This window comes from Anas acuta, chromosome 9 (genome assembly GCF_963932015.1).
Source record: "Anas acuta chromosome 9, bAnaAcu1.1, whole genome shotgun sequence".
Taxonomy (NCBI): Eukaryota; Metazoa; Chordata; class Aves; order Anseriformes; family Anatidae; genus Anas; species Anas acuta.
Window position 1 is genome coordinate 7,566,047 of NC_088987.1, and position 12,724 is coordinate 7,578,770.

A 12,724-nucleotide genomic window follows, 5' to 3' on the forward strand; every position below is an offset into this window, starting at 1 on the left:
AGTTGCTCTACGGTTGTAATCCTGGAATGTCTCAGGGTCTCTTCGCTTCTGAAATTTCTAGCCTTTATGTAAAACTGTTTCCTTACTTAGAGCTGAGCAACCCTGTACTCCTGTGTTGCCTTCTCTGAATTTACATGAGTGACCTCAGGCACACAGCCTGTGGAGACAGCAGCATTCCCCTGCTCTCGTACAGTGCCATCACGTACAGTGCCACACAAGGGCTGTTATTTGCCCTTCCTTTCTTGCACACCTGGGCAAGTTGGGGACTTGGTGGATCTCACAAGGAGCACTGAGAAGAGGATCCAGATTTCCTGTCTCTCACTCTCAGGCTCAATCTGCTACGGTTCAGCAGCCTTGTTATTTATCCTGCTTCGTGCCTGGTTAGAAGTACAAGTAGATGCATTTCCTTTTCAAGGTGTTAATATGCTGCAGGCTCTTTACATTTCCTCTTGCTGTTACAGGCAAATGCACATGCTGGCCACCAGAAATGCAAGAAACTACATGAGGTGGTCAGATCAAAGCTGTCTTGTGTGCTGACAGGGTTTGGCAGTGGGGGCTAAAGGAGGACGATAAAGCCCAGGACACTGAAGCGCACCCAGCACTAAGTAAGGTGAGCTATGTATCAGAGGTCGCTTTCCTGCACAGGCCAGCACAGAAGTGGTGTCTGGCAGTGTGCGAGATGTGCCACTGCCCCCAGGAAGCCTGCTTTGGTCTCCCTTGCACAACATGTTGGTCAGTGGTAGCCTACGGCCAGCTGAGCACCTATCTGAAACAGCAGAGAACTGCTGGGGTAATCTCCAAGAGTGCACACAATCTTTGGGTGGGATTTTGGAGCCCATGTCCTGTACAGCGGGACTGCGTTGCTTGTGGTGAACTGGGGACTTGAGTATCCTCAGGGAGCAGAGTTCAGCCCTTGTGTGTTTTTTGCTAGGTTTATGCAGGCAGCTCTCCTCACATGGGAGTGGACGTGTACTGGCACAGGAATGCAGTTTTGAGCAGTGCATCCTAGGATAAATCAAGTTACCTACTTTTTTGGGGGTGGCTTGGGGCATGTGAACTAGAGTTGCATTAGGTTTTCCTAACAGAATTGCAATGTTACTCGTACACATGCTAGGAAAAAAAAAAAAAAAAAAGGTTTAGCGAACTGTCATCAGTACCAAATACCCCTTGTCATTATGACTCTGAAGTCAAGCATTTAAGTTTGTTGATTTGAAAGGTATAAAAATATAACTCTTGAGCAGCTCATTCCTCTGGATATGCACTAATTATCCTACCACACAGAGGATGTTCAAGAACGTGTGTGATGGCAGGGCATCAAGGAAAATCTAAGCACATATGCCTTTGCTTTACAGCCTCTTCTCAAAGCTGCCTCCCTTCTCTCTTATCACTCTCCAGATTCAATTGCACTGCACCTTCTGCTCTGCCTTATCAATAAAGGGCTGTCATCACACATCGCTGTCAAAGCAAAAGAGCAAACTGTTGTCAGCAGATATGCATACAGCAACCCACTTAGCTAAAATGACATTCCCAGGCAGTCCTTGATAACCAATCCTTAGAGGAAATTGCAGGAATCAGTTGTTATATGCTTGATAGATAAACAGGAATAGATATAAACAACAAATTAATAAAGCACTATTAAAAATTTCCTGTAGCTATTTCAGCAACTCTATTCTGTGGGAGAGAATGAGGAGTAAACCTCCTATTTTTAACAAAACCCGAACAAATTATAGTTGATGTTTAGACGCAGTGATTATGCTGTTTTATGTGAAATGTTACTTTAAGTGGTTGCTCAAAATAACAAATAGCTGCAAGAAAGTTTAGGCTTGTACCAGTGAAACTGCTCAATGCACAAGGAACTTTGTCCATTTTGCTTTTTAAACAGCCGATTGAGCTTTTTTTTTTTTTTTCTCCCCACTGCTGTTTATAGGAAATGTGCTGCTTGTCCCACTTCATCACATTCCAGTGGCTACCCTGCACGTTACATTCCTGACCATGAATCGACACAGTAGCCACCCAATTACATTTCATTCTTCCACTGTTTAAAAAAAGTATTAAAAATATTGGCAACTGAGAGTTATCCCCATAAAAATGATATTCCTGTATTTGATTGACGCATTTACCTCAAGCTAAATGTTTGCACTGTGCCCAAATCCATCCATTCATCATGTGGCAGTGCAGCCTCCTCCTTTAATACTGTACCTCATTCATCCAATCAGGGAAAATTAAGATGATATGCATACATATCTTTAAGTAGCTACAAATACTGATGTTTTCTAAGGAATCAGTCTGCTAAATTCTGTCATTTAGTCAGAGTTCACTGAAACTTTTGCTACTGTTTGCCATAACAGCGGGATTAAATCTCAGTTCCAATCCTATGAGCATTATTTAGACCATTCTTTTCAGGAAAAAAAATCCTTCAAGCACGGTCTGCAGGCATTAACTCCTATAAAGACTTTTCTTTATTTTCAATAAAGATCTGTGGCTTATTATGTTCTGAAATGACATAATTCACATAATATGTATGTGCATGCACATGCATGCATGTAGTACCTGATGCATAATAGAATAATCTTTCTAATAGATATTGCAATTTATACTGTATTTGCATTTTTTAAACATAAGAATATTGAAAACCCTCTTATCACATTTCAGGAAACAATATTTGGTCCTCTATGCCAACAAGGCTATCCTGTACATCCTGCTGTTAGTAATTAAAATAAAGCACAGCACAATTTTACGAAAAGAAAGATTAAAGTGCATAAGTACACATAGATAGGTGCAGATCCTGCTATGAGCTCCTTAGAAGCAGACATACTCTGTCCATGGTCAGAGAGAGCTGGTTTAAACAGCAACAATTCTAGTGCAAATTACTGCTTCTGCTTGAAACACTTGTCCTTCCAATATATACATGGCCTAATCTCATAGACCTCCATGTACAATGTTCTTCTTAATATTGCACATTGTTTACAACACTGTGAGCCTGCAGAATTTGGCCCAGATTAATTAAGGTACCTTCAGAAGCAAAGATTTTCTTGACTGCCAACTAATAAATATATTCAAAACAAAATACATCCATTTTACATGCATCTATTTTCAGAGCTATGTTGAAGATGGACCTCAAAAAGATTTTTCAAAGAAACTAAAAGGACAGGGAATCCACGTTGTAGGGCAAAGTGATGTCAGTATAGTGTGATGAGCTGCTAAGCAGGTTTCTTGGATGCGTTGCTTGCCATTCTACATGTGCAATAATGATTACCTAGGTTTGTTTGTAATATATTTTTCTTTGTATAGCTGTGTACATATAGAGAGAGATAGCTTGCATGGGATGAAGATTCTTCAGAAAAGGCTATTTCATTGAGTTCAGGGCTCTGTCAGATTAGCTGCAGCTCATTTTGATCTTTTGAGTTTGAGCCTATTTACAATATCTTGTGCTTTTGAACTTTTCCTTTTTGAATAATGTCCGAGAGAATTCCCCTACCGATCTACAGCTGTGATCATTTGGAAGATGTTGTCATTTTGAGATGAGTAATAAAAGAGTTCTCTGTTTCCTAATACAACTTAATCAATTTGTGGATGCTTTTTACTACGGCTCTAGATTAAATGCTCTTAACAGAATGTCTAGATCACCCACATTGGCAGCTTGAAACAGTTCTGGCTGGTCCATCATAGACAGAGCAATTCGAAGCGCTGCCCAAATATTGCCTGATAAAGCAGGATGGGGAACCTGCTGTAGATTCCTGCTCTTTCTTTGCAAGCTGAGAGCAGTGAGAAAGTTGCTGACAGCCTCTCTGTAGGAAAGAAGAAAAAAGAAACATGCAATATAATTTGCTTAATGAATAGCTTAAAACTTTAGGAAATGCCATGCTAGAATTGATTTTTTTTTTTTTTTTAAACAATGCAGTTCATCAATCTCTCTTTATTCTTGCTTGATTTGCTTTAAACAAGCAGACATGGCTTGCACTAATTCAGAGTTTATTATTTATTTATTAGCTAATTCATACATCTGGGGAAGTTGTCTTAATTGCTGTATAGCTCCCCTTTACCTTAACTGTCTTAAGCTGACAGTTGGGACCCTTTTTCGTAGACCTGGAATATCACCCTTGACTCCTGAAGGACGTATTAAAAGTGGTTTTGACAGGATTAGCAACTTGAAACAGTTTAACTGAAGTTTCCTTTCTAAAGACAGGCTTTTAATATTTTCTTTTAGAAAAGCTCTTAAGGTCTAAGTTTAAGTGTGAGAATAATCCCACTGATTACTATTAGAGTACTTGCATTTACAGCTTAAAATTGTTTAAGCAGCTTGTTGAATGAGAGATTTATGTTTTTAATAGAAAGTCGGTAGTTCTGTTATGTAGGATGTGTGGATATAAGAAAGGCATCGTTCATTAGTGCTTTGAGTAATTTTTTTTTTTTTTACAATGGCTGAGATTAATGAACTATACTCTGAGATAGTTCTACCTAGAAAATGAATTTTCACTTGATAGATATGATCCATGACTTTTTAGTTTATGCATTTTTCTAACTTACCTGTATGCCCCTAGGTTGATGCAGCTTATGCCTAAATTGTATCTGGACCTAATGAAGCCAGGCTGTATTTCTAAAGCGCGTGTGTAGGCCTCAACGGCTTCTTCGCTTCGATCTCCATTTGCCAAGGTTGCTCCAAGACGGTTCCATAATGTGTAGTCCTGGTGAGAAAATGAGTTTTCTACTGTAGGTGTCAAAAGAGGGCTCAATAATAGCTCATTTTTGATTGCAAAGTAGGGAGGACTGCAGAAAATAACAGTATCATGTCTTTTCTTAATTGACACAGAATGGGAGGTTCTGATTTATGATTATAGGCAACTTTATATAACTGGTACAATTAATCAGCACACAGCTAGAAATCGGACATATATAAATCTGTTTCTAAATGGGACTGTCTTGTAATTAACATTTCTATTTCAGGTATTAAAATTTTAATGGCTGAAGTGACATCTCATTAATATTGGTCTGTTCAAGAGGCAAGAAAGAAAACAGCCTGTAAAACTAAATTCTTAAAAATATAAAACCAAAAAGTGTACCTCTGGACGAACAGTTAAAGCAGCACTAAAAGCATCTATTGCTCTGTTAAATTCTCCATTCAGGTGGAAAAGAACTCCAAGTCCTGTCTGCAAGTCAGGGTCTATCATATCACCATTCTGATGAGCAGCCTCCAGGTATAAATCCTTTACTTCTTCAAGTAATGAGCTAGACAAGGGAGAAAAAAATAACATAAAGTTGCATCTTACATTTTTTTGGAAACATTGCAGTATTGATTGCATAGCCAGAAATTAAAATTCTTGTATTGGATGTATCAGAAGTGATATATCCCTAAAATTTGAAAATAAGCTTCTTTAACTTCATCATGGCAAAGGCTTACTTCCAGGTCCTGTAGCAAACTTATTTCTGAAATACAAGAGTTTATCTATGTAATGAAGTCAAAGTGCTGCTATGAATCCAAGTAAGAAAACATGAAGGCTTACCAAAGCTATTAAAATAGGATGGGTTTCTCAGCAGTAAAAGAGTTCTAGACTGGAAAAATAGTAATCATTCTTAAGAGGTGTAGATCGACTAACTACCCAAGACCCCTGTAGAGCCATAATTAAAGACTTCTATACCCACTGTAGGCTTCATAAAGCCTTCACACTGACAACAGTGGGTGATGAGGCCACAGCAGAATAATGCACTTAGCAATTAAGCAGAACTTGCATATTTTACTTTTGCTTATACTAAATTATCTTGTCAACCCAAGGCTTGTAAGTGATAAGGGTAAAACATAAGGCCTGTCTTCCAAATGACACGCAGTGAGATAGCCCTAGTGTTTTGGTTCTATAAATGATATTTAAGCCTTTAATGACTTTATGATGCATTTCACAATTCAGAGATATTTATTGGGCTCATGAAAACATGTTGAAGGGCTGCCAACTAATGGACATTTTTTTTTGAATGCACCATCATTTGTAGTGGTCATTACATTTCCGCCATCAGGATTTGTGCTGCATTTACCTTTCTTCTGATGTTTTTGACATTCTCCTGGTAAGTGCTGGGGACCCTTTTTTGCTTTTTGCTATATACTTGTATTTTGGATTTTGCTTTATCCAGTTTCTTAGAGCTTGATAAGCTTCTTGTTGATGGCCAGTGTTGGTATAACTTACAGCTAGTGCCATCAGAGCTTTTAGGTTGTTTGGCTGTAGTTCCAAGCACCTGGGCAGAAAATAAAAATATTTTTATTTTTTTTTTAGCCAAACACAATTCTTGAATTCTTTCACAACAGCCTGTGTAAAAAAATAATCAATCATTCACACAAATAAGATCTAACCAATAATACTTTCATTATGAGCATTATGCACGTGTATACACACACATATGCATGCATATGTCTGTGCATACACACACGTGTATGCATATAAACATATATATATAGGTTATGTTTTCAATCTTTTGGTTATGAGTACTCTGATGGGGTAGACTCATTTTATATTAACTGTCTAGTAAATAAAAAGAAGCTTCATGTAAATTCAAGGAAACAGTTTAATATGATTTTCAGATATATAAAAAAAGTATTTTGAAGACAGAAATCTCTCTCCTATGAATCTTGACACTGACGTTGAATTCACAGTAATTCTTTGATAATGCTAGAGCCGGTCAACTTGAGTAATCTTTCTACAGCTATATATATAATGAAATGAAAACAGAATCTGGTCTATTGTTTGAATGTTCTTGTTTTAAATCTGTGGGAATGGGAAAGCCATCAATCAGGCGATCCCTTGGTTTCACTATCAGGTGATACACTAAGTTACAGATAAATGAGTTAGAGTATCCTTAGGTGAAGTGACTTGATGGTTAACATTGCTAATGCATTGAATTTGGAGAGGGTACTTGTTTCAAGTGGAGACATGAAAACCCACTAGAGAAAGGTAATACTAATGCTGATATTTTGGAACTGATGTTTTACATACAAGCATAAGATCATCTTTGTATCTCTATCAACCATAAATGTTCTCAGGTTAGAATTCAGCTGCTGGAGGGTGCTCATTCCAATTAAGAAAACTGCTTCATTAAAGGACAGATGAAAAAAATATGCCAAGTGGCTACAGTATCAAAAAGAGGCTTTATTTGCATTATGCCTAATTCATGTTTATCAGGCCACATAATTTTTCTTCTGAGCAACTGATTACATTACTAGATTAAATGTTGTACTTATTTCATTAAACAGAAATATTAATCACTCTGAAGTTACTGTGAAGATTTCTGTACCTATGTCAATGCTTTACTTAGTTACATAAATGCTTAATGTTACAAGTATGAGGTTAAGTATACCTACATCTCCAGTACCTAATATTCATTAAACCTCTTACTTAGCAATTATCTTCATCTACCTTTGGAGGGCGACAATGGCTGCCTGCTCATTTTCATTCTCTGCCTGTGTTATACCCAGGAACTGCCAGGCCTGCAAAAATAATCATCACTGTATTATTTTGTTATATATACCCAAGCACAAGCAGAGTTACAATTAGTATCACTGTTCAGCAGGGAAGTAAATAAAAATAGATCTGTTCTAATTACAGATTTTTCTACGGTGAACATACCAACAGAACAAATCAATGCAGTTTTGAATATCTTTGGGCCTGTTAATTTTTATAATCAATCAGTGCAAAGGTATTCTGTCAGTGCATAATCACATGATGTTTTCTCAAATGTGAGTTACTGTATATTTTAAATATAACTAGACTTCTATGGAAAACAGTGAAGAATAACTATGAAGTTGTATAGGACTAAAGGATTCCAGAAGGTCTGGGCTTTTTGAAATACTGCTGCTTATTTTACCGTAGCAAGAGATTCAAAGAAACCTAGATACTTACATTGTAATTATTGTTAATATTTTTCAGGTTTCACAGAAAACAGACTTTAAATATATACCCATTGAAAAAATCAATATTGTAGAAATTGATATAACTTTAAAGTTTTTGTCAACATTCTTGTTCAATCACTCAATGGCTTTTTCAATAGCAATGTTTAATAGTTTGAAAAATCAGGAAAAAAAATGAAAAGTTTGAAATATTGTCTCTTCCAATGCTTTTAAATGACAACTTGGAAATTCTATAATTTCAAGATTAGATTCTCGTTTTATGAAGAGCTCACCTTTATCTATTTCAAGGCATATGCTATTCCAAAACCATTATTGTTCAATCTGTTTCAGTCAGTCATGACTAGAAAAGGTTTGAGCCATGAAACCATTCCATCTTTGCATGCTAAAGGGTGTCCCCTTTTCCTTTGTCAATAAAAGGCACAAGAGTGAATACCTCTGCATCATTTGGTTCTTGCAGAATAGCAGCCTCCAGGTACAAGATTGTAACTGGCAGGTCACCTTCTTTCATTTTTTTCAGTCCTTCCTCAAAAGCACCTGGCCAGTCTTTGAAGGGGTTTTCTGTATGAAAATAATATCCCTGGAGAAGAGAGTTAAGGGACCCATGATGAAGTACTGCAGTAAGGAATAGCAACTGTAAAATTAAATGATTCACAATTTTCCAAATGGATGTAAACATCCTTTGTTCTATGAAAAAAAGTATGAGCTACTCTGTGAAATTTAAATTACAAGAATTGCAAAACAAAAACAAACAAACAAACAAAAAACCTAACCACCACTGGGAATTTATATTGTGCTCTCTGTATATTTATTTTAGCTCTGAAGTTATTCTTACTGATACTCATGTTGGACTCTCCATCAAAGATAATGTCCAAGCTCACACTGACTGCAGTAACAGCGGAACTGAACCTCACATGAGCCCAGGACATCCAATTTGATGGTTAAAAGCACATGTCAAGTGGTTGACTCCCTGTGGTGACTGTAACCTGATCTCTGTTCAGTTACTACCCTGAAATCTTCAATTAACCTTCAAGATATAGAATGGTGTTTCAACCATCTATTTTAGGATTATTTTTTTTTTTAGATTTTGCATTTTTATCCCTTTGCCATTGCAGTGTGAAGTGTGTATGCTACATAACATAATCAAAAGTAAAGCATGCAATATGGAGGGAGTGAAGAAGAGAGACAGAACATGTCATTCTTATTCTCTGAAAGTGTCAGCCCAGATTTTCTTAGTATTTGTTGCTCTTCCTTAAGCACCTGTCTTCAAAGTGCCCAGAATCCAGCAGTTTGCTTAGTGATCCATTTGGCTGAATTCACACAGCGTGCATGTCTAAGTGTGTTCTCACTACAGTAGTCTTCCAAATCTACTCTACTCAGACACTTTAAAGAGGATGAGCTCTTTAGGGTAAAATTAGCTTCCTTATCTTCGAAGAGTTTTCCTGGGTTCCCTTGAACAGCTGAGGCTCATCTAAAAATTTCACAGGAAGGATGTGCTGTATTAAAAACTTTGCGTTACCTTCTCAATGGTTGAGATGGTGACTTGCCCCGGTGCTTCCTGGTTCTCTGAAATCCAGTTCCTGCGAGCCATTTCTTCCCATTCTGCTTGCATTTTATCCCAAAACTCTGTGTCTGACTGGAAGAAAAAGAAAAAAAAAAAGAACAAAATGAGCAACAAAACTCTAAAATAAAATGGTAAGCTTTTAATTTATTTCTACCAGTGGCCTGAGTCTGGCAATTTTGCTGAGCAGGATTTGTTCTATTAATAATCATACTGACCGAAATACTACAGTACAAATTTGGAATTCCATATAATTAAATTTAATCTCCTATATTGGAATGCGTTTCTTCAACAGAAATCTCTTTATCTCAGAGGCAGCATATGTTCTATTTGGAGCAGGATTTGCAGCAGCTTACACTACATCGCACTGATGCTAACAGCAAATTGTTACATACAATTTGAATGAAATGAATACTGCCCCCAAAAAACTACATGCAAACCCACAAACAAAACAAAACAAAACCAACCCTATGCATACACGTTAAAGCATAACAATAGATAAACCAGTTTAAAACAGAACAAGCATACTACTTTGATAGATTCAGCATTTTCTACTTCATAAAAGAGTAATGACAAAGCTTAGACGGAGAGTGTTTGCACAAGAGAAATCAAATTAAATGTCTTTTGACATAATGGAGGAATCCCAACACATCCTGCGCTGGTGAAAGGAATCTGTAAGAGCTTATAAAATTGTACAGTAAGGCTAAGATTTAGCTGAAAGTCAAGAGGGGAAAACATAACAGAGAAATAGAAATGATGAAAAATCAATGAGGTTTAGGATGGGTAACAACCAGAATGAAGGAACCACTGTGTTTGCTAGAAATTGATGTGAAGAAACTGAAACAGGACAAAAAAAAAGAGGGGGGAATCCAAGATAAAGTGCTATTTTTTCTGCTGCCACATGTTAGTCATAGCCCTGAAATGCAGTCCCGTAGCAGAATATGTGCTAAGCACCGCAAGCCTTTGCAAAGTTCTCCAGTTCATTAAGGACATGGCCACTGTTTCAGTGAACCAGCACTACTGAGGGTGCAGTTTCATAGTTTGTTTATGTCAAAGAGAATAGCACAAATAACTCTACTGAGATATAGACAGACCTACTTGAGAGTGAGGTACTAAACAAAATTATTTAAAGTTGTTAGAAACTCGTCCAGGTAGTTTTGTCCAAATTATTATTGCAAGATCAATTGCTCTTTGTTACTGCTCCACAGCCAGGCAAGATTTGCAAACTCTGAGTCTGTGATTGCATTACTTGCCACAGGCCTCCTTCTTAGGTGCTTGGAAAAAGGAAAACACAGACTATTAACTGATCTAGAATGAGTCAGCAATGAGAGCATTTGAGATGAGATATGAAGGGTTAGGAGGGCTTGCAACCACTATCAACAGGTGCAATTACTATAAATCACAAGGCTGTTTGCAAATGGCAAGGTGCATTCCCTGTCTAGAAACCTGACAGGCATTTCCCTTTGACTCTTCCTGTGTCATCTGCCTCCTGATATCCAGGAGACTCAGACTTGCATGAATTATGCAATGGCAGGATCTGTGAAGATACCTGCTATGTTCCTCTGTGGACTAGGAAATGAGTGTGAATCATTCACGCCTGGAGAGATTACACTCTTTTTAATAGAAGCAAACTGAAGGTGACAACTCTGTTACACAACAACTTCTGAGGATTCAAAATTTGCTTTCATTCCAAATTTGAAGGAAATACAGCCTTTTAAATAGTTGTGAGATTGTGCTGAAATGTCCATTTAGGGATTGAAAAGGCCAGGATAATGATTCAGATCTCTTCCTTTTTATCAGCCATGAGCAGAAGCACTTGAATCCCTTAAACTATCCTGTTCAACAAATATCTCCATGGTCTATTTTGCTTTCAGTGCAAATCTGTGCTGCATTGAAGAAGAAAACTACTTGACCGTGTTTTTACTAGAAGTAATTTGGAGATTCAGGATGAGGTAAAGGATTGGAAATTTCCCTTTTCTATAGATTGATACTAATATAACTATAGAACAGTAATTAGTAATACCTTTTAAAACAGATTAAGTTATAGAACTAATAATATATATGTACATTATGCCTACATTAGATTTTTTTTCTTGCATTTTTTCCCACAAAAATCATTTATATGACCCACTGACTTGGAAACGTATCAAATCACATTTCTGCTTCATATGTAAAAACACAGTGTTTTTAGGTCTTAAATTCATATTCAAATTCTGCTGCTTAGTTGCATATTTCTAATTCACACAGAAGCTCACTTTATGCACACTGTACTTAAAAGGCCAATGAATTACCATGCATTCAAATAACCATGATTAATGTTTATCTATAGTGAATCAAAAATAGAGGAAAAATGTATTGGGAAGTCCAGTTAAGCTATTAGCTCTCTTATCTCATCACATACTACTTGGACAGGGGTCAGGACCGAACTGTTATTTTGCAGCTGTAACTAGTCATTTGCATGTTTGGGCAAACTGGATTTAAGTCTTCCATGTGGCTGTTGGGGAGGGAAGGTAGCCTTGCCTTGACCGGAATAGTAGTTCTTATGATTTTGATTTTCCTCTTCATGTCACGATAAACCCTCAGAAACCAAAGTCTAGGAGAATTCAGAGTCTAGTCTGAATTCCACTCCTAGGGTGTGGTGGGAGAGCAACCCTACGACTGCAAGATATTAATATGGATATTATTAGGATATAATAGATATATCTTAATACATATATATATGATTTTAAGATATTATATATTAATACATTGGAAGTGACATGATGTTTCTCTTATCAGCCTTCCAGAGTTCAAGGGGATTAACAGAATGTTTTTCCCTTAAATCAATGTATATTAAAGAATATTTTAATTATTACATAACACCAGGTAGTGTTGAGATATCTTAAGCAACTCTTCTTGTCATCTATTATTCCTGTGGGGTTTCACAAGAACACTTTTCATTAGTTCAGACATAAGCTTATCCCCACCTGTACAGGTGGTAGTCTTAATGGAGACATTTGGAAGAAAGGAATATAGGGAGAAAGGAGTAAGATACATACTTTCTCCGGAAAGTCTCCGAGAGTTTTATAAGACTAACTTAGTAGAGAAGTAACTGTGTTCTATAATACTGACCCAAACGGGACTGTGTCCATACTTCTGTTTTCTAAAGGTATGAGATGTAAAAGCCCAGATACTAAGGGTCCAGCCATCTGAAAGGACAGGACCTGCTGGGAAAGTCTGGAGCCAGGTACTGTATGGTTGTACAGTGCAGGGACTGATGAGGAGGGACAGCAGGACTG

General features: G+C 37.2%; 1 protein-coding gene across 3 annotated transcripts in view; it reads right to left on the minus strand.

Moving 5' to 3' along the window:
* Positions 1-1,737: 1,737 nt before the first annotated feature.
* PEX5L (peroxisomal biogenesis factor 5 like) overlaps positions 1,738-12,724 on the minus strand; it is a 102,529-nt gene continuing 91,542 nt past the window's right edge. For all 3 annotated transcript variants that reach the window (XM_068692425.1, XM_068692423.1, XM_068692424.1), the window contains 7 exons: positions 9,405-9,521; positions 8,322-8,465; positions 7,398-7,468; positions 6,025-6,222; positions 5,061-5,226; positions 4,528-4,685; positions 1,738-3,788 (listed from right to left, as the gene is read on the minus strand). In XM_068692425.1, coding sequence (XP_068548526.1) covers positions 3,584-3,788; positions 4,528-4,685; positions 5,061-5,226; positions 6,025-6,222; positions 7,398-7,468; positions 8,322-8,465; positions 9,405-9,521 — 1,059 coding nt within the window. In that variant the 3' untranslated portion in view covers positions 1,738-3,583. The remainder of the gene's footprint in view (positions 3,789-4,527; positions 4,686-5,060; positions 5,227-6,024; positions 6,223-7,397; positions 7,469-8,321; positions 8,466-9,404; positions 9,522-12,724) is intronic.